The 22522-nt window shown below is 33.8% G+C and overlaps 1 protein-coding gene across 1 annotated transcript; it reads right to left on the bottom strand.

Annotated features, from left to right (window-relative positions):
- Positions 1–10789: 10789 nt before the first annotated feature.
- LOC111620539 lies at positions 10790–20161 on the bottom strand. Its single transcript, XM_023362468.1, has 3 exons — positions 19971–20161; positions 18771–18844; positions 10790–11824 (listed from the first exon to the last, which is right to left on the bottom strand). The coding sequence occupies exons 1-3, from the start codon at positions 20077–20079 to the stop codon at positions 11681–11683; spliced, it is 327 nt and encodes a 108-aa protein (XP_023218236.1). The 5' UTR covers positions 20080–20161; the 3' UTR covers positions 10790–11680.
- Positions 20162–22522: the final 2361 nt, after the last annotated feature.

The following is a 22522-nucleotide window of genomic DNA, read 5'->3' as shown; positions in this document are numbered from 1 at the left end:
ATTAATTTACTAAATAAAGTTAAATTTATTTACACAAACAAATTAATGTTCTAAATGATTTTCAAATCAAACAAAATGAGGAAGAGACAGTATTCACCATTTAAGTGTGGAGCAATATATCAAAGTTGTTAAACAAAAAGCTAAAAAATAATCTGCAATTTGTTTTTTCTGCTGAAGATTGATTGAAAAACTAAAAAATAATTTTTGGTGCCAAAAGAGTAAAAAAAAAGCCAAATTTGGCATCGCAATATGCAAACAAGCAGGTATTTGCATAAAACTGCATCTATTTAAAGAGGTGGGCATTCATAACAATTATATTATTATGTTATAATAGCCAAAAAAGTAACATACATTTAGTAATTCACAGATATCGAAAGATCTTTTATTTAGCATTTTTGAAAAAGATCTTATTCATTGGTGTTTTACAAGTGTGGTGTTATTTATGGAGTATTACATCAAAATTTGACTATTTTCAAAACAAAACAAAAATGTTAATTAGATAACAGAAGAACTTAGCTTTGTAAGAAAACACACATAAAAATGTAATTGTATATAAAAAAATCATTTAAAAGAAACACAACTTTTTCTTGAAAATACATTTCCTATAGTGAATTTTCTAAATAAAACACGATACTTCATTGGTTGAACATCCTCTGTATTCATCAGATTTGACTTCCTCTGACTTTTTCCTTTTACCAAAATTGAAAACTGCATTAAAGAGAAAACTTTCAAAGACATGAAAGCCATACAAAAAAAAGTGAAAAGAATTCAAGGCCTTTCAAAATCTGAGTTTCAGAACTGTTTCTAGCAGCTCCAGAAATACTAGAAAAGGTGTATTAAATCTGAAGGAGAATATTTTGAAGTGGCGTCTTCAGCGACAGAAAGTGCTTTCGTTTACTTTTAAAAAATAATTCTCAGAACTTATTGATCACATCATGTATGTCATTTTCTTCTTTATTACTAGATAAAAACTTTGCTACTTGAATTTAAGATAACTTCAATGACAGAAATATCCTCAGGGTTGAAATTAAGTAACACTGCAAGCTAAGCAGAAGAAAATGCTTATGGCTAAACAGAACTAATATTCTTTTAAAACTTTATGAATTAAGAATGTTTTAAATAATTATTCTTAAAGTTTTTTTCTTTATAAATTTAGTAAAAAAGATATATTATTATTATTATGTTGGGTTTAGTGGGTTATACTTGGTTGATACCGGTGGCTGTGTACTATGCCGGACCAGAGTCAAGGCATAGCAACCAAAAACAAAAATTAAATAAGTGTGTATTCAGGAATTTCCTAAAAATGTGGCATGTTTTCAATATAGTGGCCTTCTGTAGTGTGATGTATGTATTTCTATTCAATTGTAATGTTCCCAGGCTTTTGTGTAGTGTGTGTGGTATCACACCTATACAGGAGAGAACGAAAGGTACTGTACAATAAGCACCCTTTCCATCCTCCACAGATGCCTTATTTCCTGGGTGAGTTCTGTGTACTTGCTAATTTTTTCAGTGTATATGTTTTGTACATTTTGAGTGTTTGGAATGGATATGTCTATAATGTATATGATTTTATTGTGTTTGTCAATGAGTGTGATGTCTGGTCTGTTGTGGTAAATTGTTTTATCTGTGATTATGGCTCTGTCGTAATACATTTTGTGCGTGTTATTCTCCAATACTGTCTGTGGAATATACTTGTAGTATGGTTTGTGGATGTCTGCCAATTTGTGTTTCTTTGCAAGCTCTTGGTGTATTATATTTGCTACTTGATTGTGTCTATGTAAGTAATCTGTCTGTGCCAAGAGCTTACAACCAGAAGTGATGTGTTGTATAGTTTCTGGCATGATGTGACATTTTCTGCATGTGTCATTTGTGAGTGTTGTATCTTTGAGTATGTGTTTTCTGTAGTTTTTAGTATTTATGACCTGATCCTGTATGGCAATCATGAATTCTTCCGTCTCCCCAAAGAGGCATCCTCAATTTACCAGCTGTTTGATGCAGTTTTGTCAACAAAATCCTGGGCCAGGTCATAAGGATGCCTGCCATGGAGTGCCTTTCGAGCCCACGATTGCTTAATGGTGTCTATGCTTTTTATGTGTTGTGTCAAGTCTGTATGATGTGAGTGTAAGTTTAATGGTGTGTTATTTGAGTCTACTAGAGTTATTGCTTTATGTAATTGTGATGTTTCTTGTTTTCTGTAGAAAAACTCTTGCAGTGACTGTATTTGCTTGTAGTGAAGGTTAACTATGTCAATCAGGCCACGTCCGCCATCTTTACGTGGAAGGGTTAATCTTTCTGTGGCGGATTTAGGATGATGATGTTTATGTTTAATAAGTGTTGTTCTTGTTTTCCTTTGGGGTTGCTTGAGATCTGTGCGAGTCCAATGTATAACTCCAAAAGAGTATGCGAGTACTGGGATGACATATGTGTTTATTGCTTTAACTGTGTGTTTTGCATTTAACTGTGATCTAAAAATAGCATTTAACCTACTTTGGTATTCTTTAATTAATCTTTGCTTTATTTGTGTATGTTCTGTTAGTTTGGCCTGTTGGAGTCCTAAATACTTGTAGAACTTACCCTCTTCCATGGATTCAATAACTTCTCCATTTCCAAGTGCAAAATCTTCTTTCTTCAGGACTCCTTTTTCTATGTAAAGTGTTTTGCATTTGTCTAGGCCAAACTCAATTTGTATGTCTTTAATGTATGAATGTGTGATTTGTAGGAGTTGATGAAGTTGTTTTTGTGTGGATGCATAAAGTTTTATGTCGTCCATGTACATGTACATGAGATGTGACAGCGTAAACGGTGTTGTTTTTTCATGTCTGATATTGTAGCCATATTGCATGTTGTTTAACATGCTGGATAATGGGTTCGGGGCTAGGCAGAACCAGAGAGGACTCAAGGAATTTCCTTGAAAAATTCCTCGCCTAATGAATATTTCGTTTGTTTGTATGGAAGTGTTACTAACCCTGAGATGTAGTGTTGTTCTCCAGTGCTGCATAGTGTTTTCGAAGAATGCAATGAGTGATGGATGTATTTTGTACATGTGTAGAATATGTAGCAGCCAACTGTGTGGAACACTGTCGAATGCTTTTCTGTAGTCTATATATGCCATGTGTATGTTTCTGTGTTGTTTGTGTGCTTGCCGTAGAATGACTGAATCTATGAGTAACTGTTCTTTGCATCCCCTGTGATTTCTACGGCAACCTTTTTGTTGTTCTGTAAGAATGTCGTGTTCTTCAACATGTTTGTATATTTTGTTTGTGATACAGGATGTCAATAATTTGTAGTGTGTTGGAAGACATGTAATTGGTCTGTATTGTATGGGGTCTGTGGTTTTGTTGTTTTTAGGTTTCATGTAGGTAATGCCCCGAGTAAGAAATTTTGGCATGTCTAGTGGATTGATGATGATGTGTGTTAGATGTTTAGCTAGTTCCTGGTGCAGTGATGTAAACTTTTTGTACCAGAAATTGTGAATGTTATCTACACCAGGTGTCTTCCAGTTGTGTGTTCTGTTCACAGCGTAGCAGATGTCGTGTATGTTTATTTCAGCACAGGGCATAGTCGGTATGTTGTGCAAGTTTCTGTTCTCCTCCTTAATCCAGTCTGCATCAGCATTGTGTGTAACAGCATTGGACCAAAGAGAAGACCAATAAGTTGCGAGTTCTTCTTCTGTTGGTGTGCCACTATGCCGTGTATCAGTGTTTGTTTTGGTACTGATTTGTCTGTAGAAAAGTTTTTCATTGTTTGTGAATAATTTATTTTGTTGTTTTTTATTATTATTAAAAAAAAATCAATGAACATGTTCTTATCAGGGTTTGGAAATTTATGTTTTTTTTTTTTTTAAATAAAACTATAATACATGTTTTATTTAGAATTTTTTTTTTTTAAACAGTTTTATATTACATTGTAAAATACTGCTTTAAAACAATGTTTTATTATATAAATTTAGTAAATAAACTTTTACTGACTTGTGAGCTAAATGTAAGCATGGGAACGGGGAATTTTTCTCTCTCATAGGTCATGAAAGTACGTGACACGTGACTTTTATCACTAAGAGGAGAGTTCGTGACAGCGCATCCCAGTTCATGCTGTTAGCAATATAGCTAATGTATTGTAATACTACTTGGATGGAAAAAAACATTATTATTATTGTTGTTACTTGTTAAGTGAAAAATGGGTGCAGGAAAAAGGCTTGATAATATCTGGAACCAGTACAAACTAATTTATGGAAATCCAAGAAAACCAGCATGCAGGGTGCAATGCAAAATATGTATGAAAGAAATGGCTGGATTAGTCACTCATATGAAAAAACATATTGAAGATAATCACCTACAAGATGATATACAGGAATTGCAATAACTGGGAGTGTATTTCAAACCATTATAATTTTTAAAATTTTCTATTCACTTGTGCCAACGATCGATCTGGCATCTAGCGGTATTAGCGCAAACTACATAATGGCGACTACTATGGGTATAATGCAAGTCTGTGGTCAGTAAGAATTAGAAAGTGTTTAACCTACAATGGTAAATAAAAAAGCAAAATCAGTTAAGCAAGCATGATTCACTGGAAACTGAAGAAATAGCAAAGGCCAGGGTACATGTTGAACGTGCTATTCAGAGAATGAAACTATTTGCTGTTTTAAAACAAAAATTAGACTGGACTTTACTGCCACACATCGACAAAATTCTAACCATTATTTGTGGTGTAGTAAATTTATCTAGACCAATATTGGGTGATGACAAATTTTGAAAAGTAGTGCAAGCATTTTCATTTTGACTATAAAATGAATGAAGCAGTATTAAACAGCAATTTAAATTAATACTGTTTTTTCATAATCTCATAGTTAATAAGGCTTACTTATTTTTGTTTTTCAATTTTTGTATGATAAAGAACTCAAACACTAGTTAGGACAAAACATTTTATTCCAAAATAAAGCAAAACATAACATAACAATATGTTTTATAAAATTATTAGTGCTTAACTCTATAATTATTTTGTATAAATCTGTAAGAAAATATCTTTCTTTGCAAATTATGAATAAAATACTGAATAAAAGAAAATGACTATACTTTAATTTGTTGCATCATTCATTTTGTATTATTTACATAAACATTATGGGTGCTAATATTGTTATAAGTTAATAAAATTCAAAGTAATATGTATTTTCTTCTAAAAGTGATTTCTGATGGAAAAAGCAAGATCATTGTATTTAAGAATTATTTCTGCATAGATAAGGAAAAATAACTTTGGTAAAATCATTTAATAGCTTTTCTGCCATAGCAAATCATCTGTTTTAACATTTCCTCTCCTTCTATAAGACATCTTTTTGGATCACCCACATACAGGTAACCCCTGTATAACACGGCACTTCTATAGCACGGATTCACTCTAACACAGTTCGAGAATTGGTACCATCCCCTGTATAACACGGTACTTTTATAGCACGAATTCACTCTGACACAGTTCGAGAAATGGGTAAACCCTCGTACAACATGAAATGTAATAAATTTTTACATACTTAAGTACTAATAGTTCACGAAAATTAAGGCTTTTAGGCTTAAAAAAAAACTTTTAGGCTTACGGGAAAGCGGCGCCGAACGTCACACGTACACGTTTACACGTTTAAAACGTGCGCCTCAACCTCTCTATTATTATCAGAACTGAATTTTGTGGGTTGGATCCTATTTTAGTCCAGATAAGCCTAAAAAATATAAGGGTAACCAGAAAACAGCTCTCCAAAAAAATTTAGAGATACATCAGTAATCGGAATAAAAATATACTTGAGTCTAATAATTTTCACACATCTGTATATATTAGTAATTTTAAAAATTTACACCTAATTAGTAATTAATTTATTGTTTCTATATTTATTATTTAGATTGGCAGAAGTCAGCAAATCAGGAGCCTGAGTCTGAGACCAGTGGGAAGCACTCCTCCACCAGTTCTGCCTCCACTAGTGGCACTAGCACTGCATCACAAAGCAAAATGAAATTGCAATGTATTGATTCATTTATTATGAAAACATCAACTAATCAAAAAATGCAATTGGATGTCCAATGCATAAAATTTATATATGCCACAAATTCAGCCTTTACTTATGTAGAACACTCCAAATTTATAAAATTTTGTCAGATGTTGCAACCTGTATATGACCCTCCACACAAAAAGGAAGTTGATGGACCCTTGCTGGACATTGTATACAATTCCACTGAGAATGAATCAGATGATGAGTTAAAGGATATTACAGTCTGTATAGCTATTGATGGGTTGAGTAATATCCATTATGAACCAGTGATTTGTGTGTGTGAGACTGATCCTAATGGAACAGTTCATTTGATTGACTCGATTGATACAGGGCACAGAAAGTCACACATCAAACTACTTAGAAATTATTGCAATTGCAGCAATAAAAAAATGCAATCAAAAGTATGGCTGTAAAGTAATAAGCCTGGTAAGTGACAAAGCAAGCAATATGAAAAAATGAGAGAGACATAAACAATAACAGAAAATTTAGATATTGTCACTTATGAATGCTATGCTCATATTTTAAACTTACTGGTTCAAGATATCAATATTAAAGATGTTAATGAGCAAGTTAAGCACATCATTGTATACTTCCGGAATCCATTTCCCGAAAGCCAAACACAAAGAGGCAGGTGGAAAAGATTGATATTACCACAGAATGTACGTTGGAACAGCTTAGCTGATTGCCTAGAGTCATACATTCAGAACTGGCCTATCCTAATGAAGATACTATAATCTTTCTGTAATTTTTATTTTCTTATTTTGTACTGTGGGCAAAGTCACTAATTCATAAAGCATATGCTAGCTGTGTTGAAGTGTGATTACTTATAGTAATAATGATGAGATGAATTATAAGATTATTTTGTTTTGTAAAGTGACTGTTTACTCTAACGCTAGTTATTCAATACTCATTGAGTAAAGTTAACGAGTATCAAGTGTTTAATCTTAAAAACCATTACAAATCTTATGTTAACAGGTTTGCGACGAAAACAGGCTTGTAATTCACAAGGATATTGTGGCCAAAGTTCAAAATGTTGGAATTAAGCATGATGCTGAAGATTTGCTGACACATTTAAAGATCATTGTTGTTACATTAGATAAAATACAAAGAAATGACTGCAAAATTAGTAAAGGAGTTGAATTATGGTTTGGATAAGTTATATTAACCAGAATTTTTTTTTTATCCAATCTAATTTCAAAATTGTGTTCATTAAATTAATTTATATTCATTAAATTAAATTTATATGTCTAATGATATTATTACTTTTATAGTGTTCAAAATGACTTGCAACAACTTGGGATCATTGGAGTCACGCAAGCAGCCATAGATAGATTTGATATGGTTATCACAGACTATCATCTTTTAGCAAATCTTCTGGACCCAAGATACCAGGGTGCAAAGCTCACAGACAAGTATGAAGGATGCTTCACTAACTGTGTGCCACACTTACTACCCAGACACTATGCCTTCAGTTTTAAAATACTTGGCAAAAACTAGCTCATTTCTGCAACACATATTTGCAGAGTCTGTGTTAACTAATATCACGCCTCTTACATGGTGGCAGAATTGATGAACCTGTTTTAAAATTAGTTACAGAGCTGCATACAGCAGTGGCTTCTTCAGCGGGAATTGAGAGAATTTTTTCTACCTATGGACTTGTTCATTCAAAACTTAGAAACCGACTTGGACAGGAAAAGGCAGCAAAGCTTGTTAAAGTTTTCAAGCACTGAAACAAACACTACTGGCATTGTACATTTCTGAAAATAAGAAATTCTTCAAGCTGCAGAAGCCACTGCTGTCAATCCTGTTTTGGTGTTTGTACACGCAAATCTTAAAAATGCCATTGCATAAAGAAACATTTAAAAATGCTATATTTTATATTAAATAAAACATTCTGTACATTCTTGAGTCTTACACTGAAGTTTTTCTGTTTTGCTTTTTTCTTTTTCTATTTTACTATATCAAATGTTTTATTTCCAAAAAAAAACCATGTTTTAAATTTGATGCCTATGTTTTAAAACATTTTTTTTAAAATCATGCCAGCACTGCTTTCAAATAAATTAAAATCTAGTAAAACCAACCAACAATCAAGTGACAAGTGTCAATTTGGTTCTTTAATGGCATTTATTAAGCAAACCATACTGATATTTTTTTACTTCAATTAGACAAAAATAATATTAGTACACAGTAGTGATTCTCAACCTTTTCTTTGTCACAGTAAACTTTTAATAATTTAAAAATTTGGCAGCACACTAAATATAAGATAAATTTTAAGAAATTTTACTTGGTTAATTGAGGAATGTACCTATAATATGTTTTGTAAAAATAACATACAATAATAATTTTCAATAAAATTATTGTATGGGTTTCAAAGGTCACCTTTTCTAAATGCCTTGGAACTACCGGCAATTACAGGTAGGCCTCCTACAACGCAGCAGATATGTTCCTTGAAAATACCGCGTTGTGGGAAATCACGTTATAGGAGACACAAACTCAATACAAAAACTGAGATTTGGTTCTAAAAAGAGAAAAACTTGGCGTTTGAATGGTGTTTTTTGAATTTTTCAAACCAGCCATTGGTAGCCACGAATTTAACACTGGTTTCATCAGCTGACCAGTAGCGTAGCATAATGGGGGCGCCCGCCCCATGCGTCACTTTTAGGGGGCAGCAAAATTTCACAATAAATAATAATAATATCTTGTAAAAATTTGAACCATTTCATATCATATTTTTGTCGTACCTACGATTCGGACCGATTGAAATGTGCACGGAATTGTTCATTACTTATTCTGTGACAAAACTGAATTTTAGTCTTTTAAATTGAGATACCTAAATAGGGGAGCAGCGAAATTTTCCTCCGTCCCGGGCGGCTGACATCCACGCTACGCCACACTACTGACGACTGTCCCATTTGTTTTAAATAATCAAATATTTTTAAGGCTTTGTGTTTAAGTGCAGTTTTATTTAAAGGCAACCATTTCTTGTTCATATCTTCTATCCATAATATTAGCGNCCCCCCCACGGGGGAAGTGTTATAAATTTATAATAGATACATTTTGAGCCACAACAACGTGTGGCGGGGTCTGCTAGTTAAATATATAGGTACAGCACATTCAAACTTTTGTGTAAATTATATTTTTAAACTGAGTTTATTTTAAGGCATCACCAACAAATTTTCATGCAATTTCTAACTTAAATGTTAACAATAATATATTTCACTAAAATAATAAAAACTCATTAGCTGTTGGGTATTTGATCTTATACCTGTAATGTTCGTTATGAAAAGTTTAGAAATTTAATTTAAAATTATATTATTATTATTAAATCTATATATTTAAAAGCATACAAAGTGACTTAGTTCACACACTTACCATTGATCAAATTCAGAAAATGAGGTCTTAAATTAAACCTCCTGAACTCTAGTATGTAGAAAACTATAAAAATTTCAATATATTTTGTTTTTATCAAATATTAATGATCACAACAATTTTTGACTGGTCAGATGGCCATTAATACTGTAATCTGATCAATTATTATAATCATTACCACTGTATGATAATTTTTGTCTTAATCACCTTAATGTATGTATTTCACAAAAACATGTAATGCATCAAATATATTTGTAACACTTATGTTTAGAAAAATATTTACATTTTGTCAGGTTTTACATTTACATTTGTGTTATTCCATGCTTCACTTTGATGGCATTATTTGTAAGCAAGATGGTCAAAATGTTAAATTTATTACATCTTACTTTATATGTTAAAATTATTTTCTGTTCATTAAAGTTTGATTAACCATTGATTAAAGCATTGGAGGTCCCAAGCAACTTCCAATGAATGCAGTCTACTGTAAGGTCTCGTTTTATGCGGTGGATACGTTCTACAGAAAAGCGCATATAAAAAATTTGCATAAAAAAAATACTTTTTACTTGCCTTGAAAAAGTAGGGATATGTTCCGTAATTTTCTAAAATCGCATAAAACCAAAACAACGAGTTAAAATTAACTTAAAACCACATAAAAAAGTTTGCAGAAATTAAAAGAAATAGGCTGCTTAATAAATTATTTCAAATGTCTGAAAGAAATTCATATAAAAGCTTAAAATAAACTTGTATTCAAACTTAATTCAGTTTATTTTATTGAAAAGTAATACAAGGGGAATCCCCGAATTGCAAAAGCTCACTCTAAAAACAAATCACTAACATCTGGATGTGAAGAGTTAATTAAAACCCTTTTAGTTCCTCGCCCGAGTTAACTCGGGCAGAATACATAGAGTTAAATAAAACACGGTCCTTAAGGCCATTTTTCAATTTTTTTTTTTTTTGAATTTTTGGAATGTTTTTTAAGTCTCCAAATTTTTAAAAAATATTTAAAAATATACGGCCAGCTAGTGTTCACCCTACTTTAAACCCTTGTCCTCCCGCGACGTCTATAAGAATGTCCTGGAAAATCCAACTCCAGCTGTGTTCAAGGTCATCCAGATGTGTAAACAATGACTCATCCGTGCTAAATTTCACAGAAGGGCGAGACAAAGGAAGTTAAACTTTGAAGCTTTTTCTTCAAAATTAACGCATTTCTTTTGTTTTTTTTTCAGTTTTAAGTATTTTTTATGTTTAATTACATTTACATCAAAAATTGCTAGGAACTAAAGTGATTAAGGTAGATCTAGCTGTCCTTTACATCCATAAACGTTATATGTCAGTGGAACAAATGGAGTGAGCTTTGAGCGTTCCACGATTTTTGGAGACTGTCTATACACGGGCTTCCTAAACAAGCCTATATGTATGTTTGTCCAATAAATTTTTGGATGAAATACAAACCGCACAACTTCCTCTAGCCAAACTGCTTTGTATCTGATTATTAATTAACTTAATACAGCTGATAGAAGATCCAGCAGTTAATTTGGTGCTCAGACTTTTCTTATTCACTAATTCAAAATTTCCATTAAAAAAATCTTTGATCTAAAAAAATAATTCTTCTTTAAAAATTTTCACACTTATGTGAGGACCCAAACGGGGTCCGAAAGCAGGCCAATAACGACTTTTTAAAAGAGTCAATTTTCGTAGTGCGAAAGAGCGAACTTAAAGATCGGATTTAAACAATGAACCTTTTGTCTTGTTAAAAGATTTTAAACAATAGATAGAGTAAAGTCGAGGAAAACGAGGTTGGAGAGGAGTCGTGTTCCGACGCGACGTTGAACTCTCCCGCGCCCTTCCTGGAGTTTCGAATTGTCACCATGTGACGAGGAGAGACCAATGGAGAGGCGACCGCGGTGGAAAAATTGATAAAACCGCGTTTTCGGGAACTTTACGGAGTCTTGGGTTTTGGTGCGTAGCGCTACCCTGCTGGGATTTGGTGCTCACGACAGAGACACAACGAAGGCTCTTTCGACGCCCTAGGAGCTGGTTTCGACAACCCGTTCTGTCCAGAATCGCCGAGGTTCGACTCGTTAACCGAGGACATCGCGACAAGTGCTGGTGCGTGCTCCGGGGACATCGTTCTCTGCGTCCGACGTGCGAAACACCCAAGGACCGACCGAACTGTCGAAAACACCTCACCCCTAATCGGCTGGCCTCACACTTATAGAAAAAATTATATACTCAATAAACTAATAATAAAATAATTTTAACATACAATTTTTACTAAGATAGTTATTTGTTGGTAAATACAAATGGCAAACTATTATTTAATAAATAACTTACTGCAGATTTTTTAGATTTGTATGATAAACTAACAGGTGCTTCGTCACTGTCGCTGCTATATTCAATATTGTTCTTTTCTTTTTTGGATTTAGTCTGTCAAAATAATTTTAAAAATATTTTAATTATTACTATTTAATTCTATATAAAATATTTTCTAATATTTCATAATTTTTAAAGAAAACATTTAAAACCAATCCTACATTTAATTTTAATCATACACTGAGTGACCAAATTATTAGAGATACCATACTAATAACAAGTTTGTCTTCTTCAAGCTTTGATCACAGCCACAATTCTTCTATAAGTTGATCCTAAAAGTTTTTTAAACTATTGGAATATTGGCCCATGCTAACATAATAGCAGTCATTAGTTGGTTCATATAAGATAGTGGCATTTATAGGCTTTGAATGGATCATTTCACCTCATCCCATAAATGCTCAATGGGTTGAGATCAGACAACTGAGTCAACTAATGAAGCAAGTTGTACTCAGTTGTTTTCATTGATTAATCTGAGACCAATCGAGCACAGTGATACAGTGCGTTGTCCTGCTGAAAGTATCAATCTGTAATGGGAAATACCATAGCCACAAACAGGTATACCTGGTTGGCAACAATGTTGAGGTAGCCCGTGCCATTAATTATCCACTCAGCAAGTAGTCCAATTGTGTTGCTCCTGGCCCACAGCAGGCATGCTTTCTTGTTTTTCTGTGTTAGAAAACCCATCCAAGTGAAGGGTTGCTCTAATAACTGGCCACTCAGCACATATTATTTAAATACATTCAACCAACCAACAGCCAAAATAATCAGACAGAAATTATCCTACAAATATTATTTTTAGAAATTACATGATAAGAACAACTAGAGGTAGATGTTAGGTGCCATCTCTTAACTAAAGTAGAAACTATAATTTAATTTTAAATTTAGAATAGTCTGGAAGAAAGGAATTGGCCCAGAGCAGGAGTCGAACCCACAACCTCCACTTACCATGTGGTGCGCTGACCAGTTAAGCCACCTGGACCTCCAAGGAACTCATCTCTTCAGACACATTTAAACTTTAGATATAACAATCCAACAGTTACCCAAGGCATGTAATTTCTAAAAATAATATTTGTAGAATAATCTCTGCCCAATTATTTTGGCTGTTGGTTGGTTGATTATTAATACATCACGTTATTGGGTTGTTGATGTGTTTAAATACATTAATCGCTATAAAAATTAGTACACCAAGGAGGAGTTGTTGTATTGCTGTGACACTTGGCATGCAGATAATCTCAAGCAGATTGGAAATGATTAGAGTTATACTGTGTTGGCTCATTGCATAATGCCAGCAGAAGGCATTAAAGTGCATCTCCCTTGGCTGTCAAAAAAAGTATGCAAAGACATCCTGTCTACAGTTTACCTGTTGCAGAGGGATGCTGTATCACTAGAGAGACTAACCAAATTTGAAAGGAAAAGGATAAGGTTGAGAGAAGCTGGATTGTCATCTCACTGAATAGCCTGCCACCTTGGCCATTCTCACAACACTGTGAGCTGGTGTTGGGACAGTGGATGAGAGAGAGTTCACACACACACACGCTCAGGATGCCCTTGGCATCCTGAGCGTGTGTGTGTGTGATCTGACGCTGTGATCTGACGCTCAGGATGCCAAGGGCATCCTGAGCGTCAGATCACAAATCCTAGGCAGATCACTAGCCTGAGAGGCTAGTGATCTGCCTAGGATCTGTGAATCTGTCTAGTGATCTGTTGGAGGATGAGTGGTGAACTAGCCTGAGAGGCTAGTTCACCACTGGTCCTCCAACAAACATGCACACAGTCAACTGTATCATTGTCCACTATCCAGACACAGGTGATGTCATCATTACAGGCCCGAGTCTGTCCATACCATTTAGAGGCACCTGGGTGAAAAACATTTAGTATTGCGGTAGCCATTACATCTGCTGCCATTGACAGCCACCCATTGTTGCCTTTGTTTGAAGTGGTGTCACTGTTGATGGAATCAGACCACAACAGAATGGAACCAGGTCGTCTACAATGATGAATCCAAATTCAGTTTGGGCATCGACAACAGCCATGTTTGTGTCTGGAGGACCTGTGGTGAACACCTCAATCCTGCCTAAGCTTTAAAGAGGCACACTGCCCCACAGCCAGTTTGATGGTTCAGGCAGCCATCACACATGACAGTCAGTCACCTCTAGTAATGATCCAAGGGACCACAATAGCTCAGCTGGTATGTTAGTTATATCCTGCAGCCATGTGTGTTGCCTCTGATGGCAGGGCTCTCAAAAGCCATTTTCCAACAGTGTAATGCTGAACTACACAAACCATGGGTAGCACAAGACTGCCTCCATCACATTGCAACACTTTCCTGGCCAGCTCTGCCCCATGATTTGTCACCAATCAAACATGTCTGGGATCACCTGGGATGCCAAGTTGGATAGTCTAGGAGTTTGGCCAAACTAGAAGACCGAGATGCCGCAGGACACCCTACGGAACCTGTATGCCTCTACACCCATCCATATCACATCGTGTATTCACACTAGAGATGGTCCAACAGGATACTAGAATACTAGAACCTTCTTTCATTTGTAGTTTTTCCTGCAATAAATGATCCTTTTGATTTCATTTTGTAATCACTTATATCAAAATTACACCCGCACATGTACAATTTTGTTTGATTCCAACTCCTCCTTGCTGCACTAATTTTTATTACAACAAGTGTATTATAAATATAAGCTTTAATATACTTAAGAGTTTATTTTACTAAACAATTAATAATATAATCAAAAACAGATTTAGCTTTATTGAAAATGAATGGAACACAAATATAAATAAACATCAGTGTATCATCATTATACAACTTTCTTTTAATGCCAAACTGTTCAAGGAGTTACTATCTTGTTTTGGATTACATTAAAACCCAACATGATGTGTTGTATAGTTTTGTGCATTACATGGCATTTTCTAAAAGTGTCATCTGTAAGTGTTATATACTTTAAAATGTGATTTCTGTAATTTCTTGTATCTATGACCTAATTTTATATGGCAATTTAGCTGACTTACAGATGTCTTTGCAAAGAAACATCTGTAAGTCAGCCAGCAGTTTGATGCAGTTCTGTCAGGTCATTAAGATGTGTACCACAGAGCTCCTTTCAAATCCAAGACTGCATGATGATGATTGTGTATTTTGTGTACTATGTTATATCCATGTCAGAATGTGTAATTTTAATGGCATAATATTTTTGTCTGCAACAGTGACATCTTTGTGTAATTGTGGTGTTTCTTGTTTTCTGTAAAAAAAACTCTTGCAGTGTCTGTATTTGTTTGTAGTGGAGGTTTAAAACAACTGAGACCATATCCTCTCTTTTTATAATGAAGAGGCAGCCTTTCTGTGGATGACTTAGAGTAGCATTTCTTTATATTTCATTAATGTCATTCATGCTTTCCTTTTGATGTTTTCTAATTCTGTGCAGTACCATAGATAGCTTTTCATGTGCCCTGTGTAAGATTTTATTTTTGATCTTCATCTTTATTCCAGAAAAAATGAAGAAATAAATACAGTAGACCCCCCTATAATGCTTAGATACGTTCCACGCTAACCGAAAATTACGTTGTAGGAATGATTAAATACATGAGCCAATCGCAGCCCGATAGGTGGGAACTTTACGGACTAAGGCTGTTTGAAAGGTTTTCTTCTATAAAATTAACCGATTCTAGACTAATTCCACTCAACATTTCCAAAACACGTATAATTTTTTGGGAATAATCCGTATAAACTACGCTATAAACAAAAAATTATAGGATTACTTACCGAGTGTGTACCGTTCGACTACGCCGTTGCTTAAAGCTGGTTTTCATCGCGGAACAGCACATGAAACGGCGGCCGCGATTTCTAATAACGAATTTTTCGCATAAAAATAACTTGACCTTTGGAGACATCATTAATATAAATAATTTTTATGGCCGTTGAATAAGAAGTGTTTCTTTCACAAGAAATGTATAAAATTAGTGCTGTATTAGACTTACGGTACCTAATTTACATACTGTACAGACGATAATAAACTCAACTTACTAGCCTAAAATCTCCGTAGCGTGTTGCCAGGCGGCAGAAAGCATATATATAATTATAATAAAGTTACAATAAATTAAGTTAATATATAATTATATATACAGTACCTAATTTATATATAATTAATATATAATTATATGTACAGTACCTAATTTATATATAATTTATATATAATACTAAACAGACGATAGCAAACTCAATTTAGCCGCTCCGTAGCGTGGCGCAGGGTCGGAGGAAAGTAGTTCGGCTGCTCATCCACTATTGGTCCAGACTCTATCAATCTTGTCGCGAAACGACGTTATAGGAGGTATTTTATACGAAAGTTTCTACAATTTTTTCGCTACGTTATAGGAATTGTCGTTATAGGAACGTACGTTATAGGGGGGTCGACTGTACAATAAAAATGGTCAGTTAATTTTCAACCAAAAGCTTTACAGAATCAGTTCCCATGGTAGCAAAATTTAAATGAACAAGCTTGACAACTTAATTCACATTAATCTTGTGTCTTAAGTAATCTTATGTTGATGAACACAAACGATTTCATCCTCTCTGAAGCCATCTTCAGGCTATCGTTCCAAATACAAAAATGACACAACCATACTTGGTTGCTTGTCTAAATGAATAAGTTGTGAAAGTGAGAATTGGATGAAGGTCCAGGCAGCATAACTGGCAACTCAATCACACAATAAGTGGGAGTTGTGGGTTCAAGTCCCAATTTGGGCTGATTTTTTTTCTTCCAAAGCCTTCTAAATTAATTATTAAAATATTAACTTGATTATAAATATTAAATTTAGCAAGAGATGGCACTAAATGCTCCTCTAGTGTCAAATTACTTAGCATTCAATTAATAATAGTAGTAGTAGTAGTATAGCCCAATATAATTCAAAAATTATCTGGATTTACACAAAGCATATAAAAAAGCATACAATAAAATAAAAAAATATATATAACATAGTGAACTACAGCTCAAAGACAGATTTCCATGCCTTGTACTAGTACATTTCTATTTGCTCCAAAGGTTTTAAGCAGCCACTCCATCTTGTGGGACATATTATAGAGACTAGATCCCAATGAACTTATACTCCAGATTCCATGGGATACATGGATAACACAGTGGTGCAGATCCCTTCCTAATGTTGATTTTGTGCTCACGCAGCCAATAAGCACAAGCATGAGAAGGATAAGCAAGATGGTCACAGAATACCAGGAGTCTACAGAGTGCCAGCGGTATAAAACAGATTTAACATGCAAAAGGAATACATAGACACTCATAACATGGCAAAAGTAAAATAAATTTTAGATTGGCAGTGGATGTAGATTTCAAATGTATTCTGAGCACTTTTCTGTTTACCTATTTAGAGAAGAATGAATTAGGTCCAGCAGATGAAACTGTTTCAGAGAATATGGTGCTTCACATTTTGAAGTTATACCTAATGCAAAGGAAGAAATGTAACTAATTACAATTTCATCACTTTTCTCAAACTGGCAGAGAAGTTAGAGAACAAGAATACCACAATTTTAAAATTTCACAAAATAATTGAAGAAACATGTAAAGTCTTCACCTTTTGTCCATGTCACACTTCGGGAAAAGTCTTATTGCAGAGTCAATCTTTTATTATAGGCTCTTATCTGCCTAATTATGTAAAACATGCAAGATAAAATTTCATTTGGCGATAGCATAATTATACACACATATATTAATGAAAAGTATAAAATTTTATCTTACATATTTTACATATTGAGACAGATACGAGCCTACAATAAAAATCGACTCTGCTGTAAGACTATTTGTTCCCAAGGTGTGAAATGCTGGAAATGTATGTAAAGGTGTGTATTTATTAAATATAATTTAGGTGTGATATGGATGAAAGATGAAGAGTTTACATGTTTCTTCAATTATTTTCTGAAATTTATTATATAATTGTTCTGACTTTTTTTTTAATAATTTTTATTAATATTAATTAATAAATACCACAATTGTCAATACAATGAATCAGTATTGCAAAGAAATTCCACCTTCCACAAAAAATTCATGACAAAAATAATATTCCACAAAACTCCTGCACAACAATGATGTAACATACCTTAAAAATAAACTAAAATTAAGTACACTCCATGGGTGTCCAAGAGGTTACATCATGCACTGTGTTTTTGTTCTTGTAAAGAAGATACCAAGACATCAGAACATACTGCTGTAATGGGCAAGTATAAGGAATAGGCTTAATCATGATCATGGCAGAGTTTGATACAGAGCCAAGTTCATCAAGAAGTTCTGTAAAGATTATCTAGTGTGAGAAGAAAATGCTCCTATCACTGCATTCTTCAACTTCACTCTTCTGTTATCTGGTAGTACTGTTGACTAACTTTGTTCTTGAAAAACTCCATAAAGCATTGTCTGCATCATAAGAAGGCCATAGTGGCCATAGGAGAGGTGCTGGAAATGTCTCAGATCCATGGCCAATTCATATTTAGAGTTGTCAGTCAGCAGTGTTACCACACAACAAAAAAGTTGTCTGGTAACACTGTTACTGTCAGATTCTGCCATGATCACAATAGAGCCCATAATAATATTTTACCTAATTGTGCATTTACAAATTCAATGTGTTCAAAAAATAATTTTACACTGAACTTGTATTCCATTTTAATTTGTTTGTTAGTTCTGCTCTCTATGTATTTTTACCTGATGTTTGTTACAAACATATGAAAGCATTAGTAAAATTACTATTTTGAGTTAATTCATGCTAGTTTTGAGTGTTGATCTTCATTTACAAGAGCTCATACTGATGTTTTGAACAAGTGTAAGTTATGTTTTGACATATGTCTATGTATCTCCTTTAGAAGAGCAAACTAACAGTGTGAATTACTTCCCAGTCATGCTGTACAATATCCATGGAGCAATTAAAAAAGTATTGAATAATAGATTCTAAAATGGTATAATTTAGATTAAAATTCAACATTAGCAAATTTACTTACTCCTTGTATCATAGGATTAGTAGGGCCAAGCTTCTTATCCTTTCTGACTATTACAGTTTCATCTTCGCTACTACCTAGATAACAATTTAACATTAAATGTAACTTTAACAAAATAAAACATATCTTAAACATAATCATTACCTTTATTACATTGTCATTTTTGAGTTTATTTGACAGAAGGTAATTTCTATTATATAAAAATGTATTAAAATATTAATTTTTTAAATTCATAATATTCTTCAGAGAGAGCATAAAAAAAAATTATTTTAAGCTCTTTCTCAATAATATGATTTATAAATAATTCCATTTTAAAATAAAAAAAACTTCAATTTCAATATAATTTTATTACAATGCCCATCTAATCATAACCAATCTATTCCAATTTATTTTTTGTTAAAAACATAGTCATTATTAATCAATATTCACACCTCCTTTAATGTTTGCAATGATGTCGGAGGACATCAGTTTGAACAACTGTTGTATTTGACCACACATACCATATTCAAAACTACCTGCCGTACATCACCCAATAATAATAAAACGTGTCCGGCCCCTAAACAATACATTTCTAGACACTTGTTAATGAGATCTAAGCTGTTTAATGTATCATTTTACAAACATGGATAAAGTTTTACACTATAATCACCCCATATATACGCTTTCTAAAATAATATAAATCAACACGAAGAAAACCCAGAAAATACAAAGAGGCGAGGCTGGCCCGTCGGCGAGGTACAAACCCACCACCGACTACCGGCACCCGGCCAAACTATTCGGACTCCGATAAAAATATTTATCATTTTATAAGATACCGATATAATTTCTGTAGTTTTTGAATAGTTTTAGACGGTGCACAGTTATATCACTTGTCTTCAACTTTTAAAGTTATTTACCACAAAATCCTATAAAATGATATCATGTGACGTCACTCGATGCCACTTGTAGACATTGACGATGCCTGATACCAACTGACAATTGCCTTCAAAATGTGAATAAACTTTACATGTGAATAAACTTTAGACTGTTTGATAACAATTCACATCCTTTTGATGACTTAAACCCGTAAGAATTACCTTCGGTTGCTTTGTATATACATAAACATACATAAATAAACAAATGGAAATGACCTAAAGATACTTTCTACCCGCACTTGAACCATTTAATTCGGCCGTCTTTGAGTTATTAATTAGAAAAACTTACTCGTTTCTTCTTTCTGCGCTCTCCTCTTTCGCGAATTTTGGTTTCTTACGTTTCTTTTGGCAAAAATACAAACTTTCTTTTCTTCGATTTCGACAGATTCGTCGGCCATCTTGCTCCGAAATCAATAACCGAACGACCCGAAACCCAACAGACGATATTTCGGAACGCGGGAACCCTGGCGGAAAAATTCGGTAATTACAATAATAAATCACACACACCTGAATTTTTTGCCGAGTTATTTTTGTTTATTCCAAACGTTTTCGGCCAATTCGTATAGGCCATCTTCAGGTTTTAATAGTTTTCGTTGTAATGGAATCATTCGTTCGAAATTCGTTTGAATTTGAACTTATTACAACTTTTATGTATAATAAATAAATTAAACTAAATATATGATAAAATGTAATCTAAAAATCGCGTTTCAATTTAACAATAAAATAAAAGAAAATTTATAACTTTGAGTTTGAAATACTAAAAACTCCAGAACATGAAAATGTTTATGGATTATTAAAACCCATATTTTTCTCAATTTTATATTTCCAAGCCGTTGGTAATGCTTTTGCATCTTTTGCATTTAGGCATCTGTCCCTCATCTTACTTCTGTAAATCTCTATTTTCTCCATTTCCATTGCGATGGAAGGTGAGTGTCCCGTCCTAACAATCTTGGCTTCATCCCATTTGACTACTGATCCGTCTGCCTGTGCCATACTTGCTAATATCGTACTATTCAGTTTTTTATTTATACTATATTTGTGCTCCTTTAGTCGTACTTTCAGGTTTCTTCTGGTTACTCCGATATACTCTTTCTCAATACCTAATTGTTGGTTCTCAAAGGGTATACTGTATACACCCGGTTGGTCTTCTAAATTAATTTTGTCCTTGTCGTTTCTTAATAATCTATAAATATTGGGTGCTCTTTTATATATTATCCTTGCATTTTTGTATTTTCCTAATTCCTTCACCACCTTCTTCGTTTGTTCATTGTATGTGAACTTATTGAATGTAGTATTGTTGTTATGGTTTGGATTCGTAGCTTTTTGTTTACCGTAGCTTTTTACAAGGCCTATGATTGTGGACTTTCTGTATCCTAAAGTCCTTGCTATCTGTTGAATTCTATTAATTTCTTTATCCCTGTCTTGTACATTGGTGCAGTACAGGAAGGCCCTTTTGATCAGTGCCTTAAACGCAGATAATTTATATTTATATGGGTCTTTTGACCATGCCGGTATGTATAAAGGAGCGTGTGTTGGTTTTAAATATACGTTCGTTTGTATGTTTCCTAATTTGAATTCCATGTTAATATCCAAGAAATGGATGTTCCTTCGGCTTTTTTGTTCTAATTTTAGCTTCAATCCGTGCTCATTATNATAAACCTTGTTGTTAATAAGGTAATAACAAGAGTAGATTACTCTTGTACTCTAAATAATACTTGTTTGTACAGCACTCAACAGCTGTAATGTAAAAATAGACAATACAGTGTAGGCTATTTGATTTAATAAGAATCTTAATTAGCTTTAATAAAATGAATTCCTTCATAAATGTTAATAAAGTAATACTATATAATAATTGATTGCTAGTGATATGATTTATTATCGATCTAAATTCTTTTACTTGGCTACAGCACATTTACTATGCTTAAAAATCCCACTTAAAACCAATATAAACATAGGATGATACAGCCAGTGTAGCACAACGATTGACAGCAGCGCCTCTTGCGGCAACCTCCAATATAGGGACAGAAAATAAGCTCGATTTCGACACTATATTTTCTAGCCACTGTACTGTAAACCTAGAAGTTTGACAATGCTTACAGGCGGCGCTGAACGACCAACGTACACGTTTTCGTGATGCAAACGTCGGCCGCAACCTCTTTAATATTTATTTATATTCGGGGTGGAAGACATTGAAGAAAAAGTGATCCTCGAAATGAAATAACACAAGACAGAATATATTATAAATATATTGCAAATAAACTAAAATTTCATCAGTTTTCAACTCGAAGAATGCGCTTTTCGATTTCAACTCGTTTCTTTCTTTAAAACTCTTTCCGCCCCGTAGGCACAAAGAGAGCCTTTTTAGCAAGTCCATTACGCGTTCGACTAGGCCCACAATAGGGCGGCCTGGTGGTGGACTGAGCCCGACATATCCGGACGTGGCACCCATTCTTGGATTTTCTCGACCCGTCCAGATTCTGTGTTAGGTCCCGCGAGTGGTAGGCTGCTACTGTAACCGTTCGGCCATCCGCCGTTTTGGCTTTTGGAGGCATTCTCTTTTAGTTTGGTTCATAACCCGCCACTGGTCCCTGAAATTAGGCCTTTCTATTGTGAACCCGGCCTAGTTGGTCGGGTTATTAGGCCAGAGTGAAAAGACCAAAAATGAAAAAAGAAAAATTAATTAACGATACCAAACTTTAAATGACTTTATCTTTATAATTTATTTTTAAAATTTATATTAGTAAGACAAATTTTATGTAAATATATTAATACTGTATTCCTTTTATTCCATTATAAAATATTAGGAACGATTGATATTAACTTCGACCGCTAGGTGAAATG

This window comes from Centruroides sculpturatus, unplaced genomic scaffold, assembly GCF_000671375.1.
Source record: "Centruroides sculpturatus isolate CEXI.00-Female unplaced genomic scaffold, Cexi_2.0 scaffold244, whole genome shotgun sequence".
Taxonomy (NCBI): Eukaryota; Metazoa; Arthropoda; class Arachnida; order Scorpiones; family Buthidae; genus Centruroides; species Centruroides sculpturatus.
This window is presented reverse-complemented; position numbering and strand designations above follow the sequence as displayed.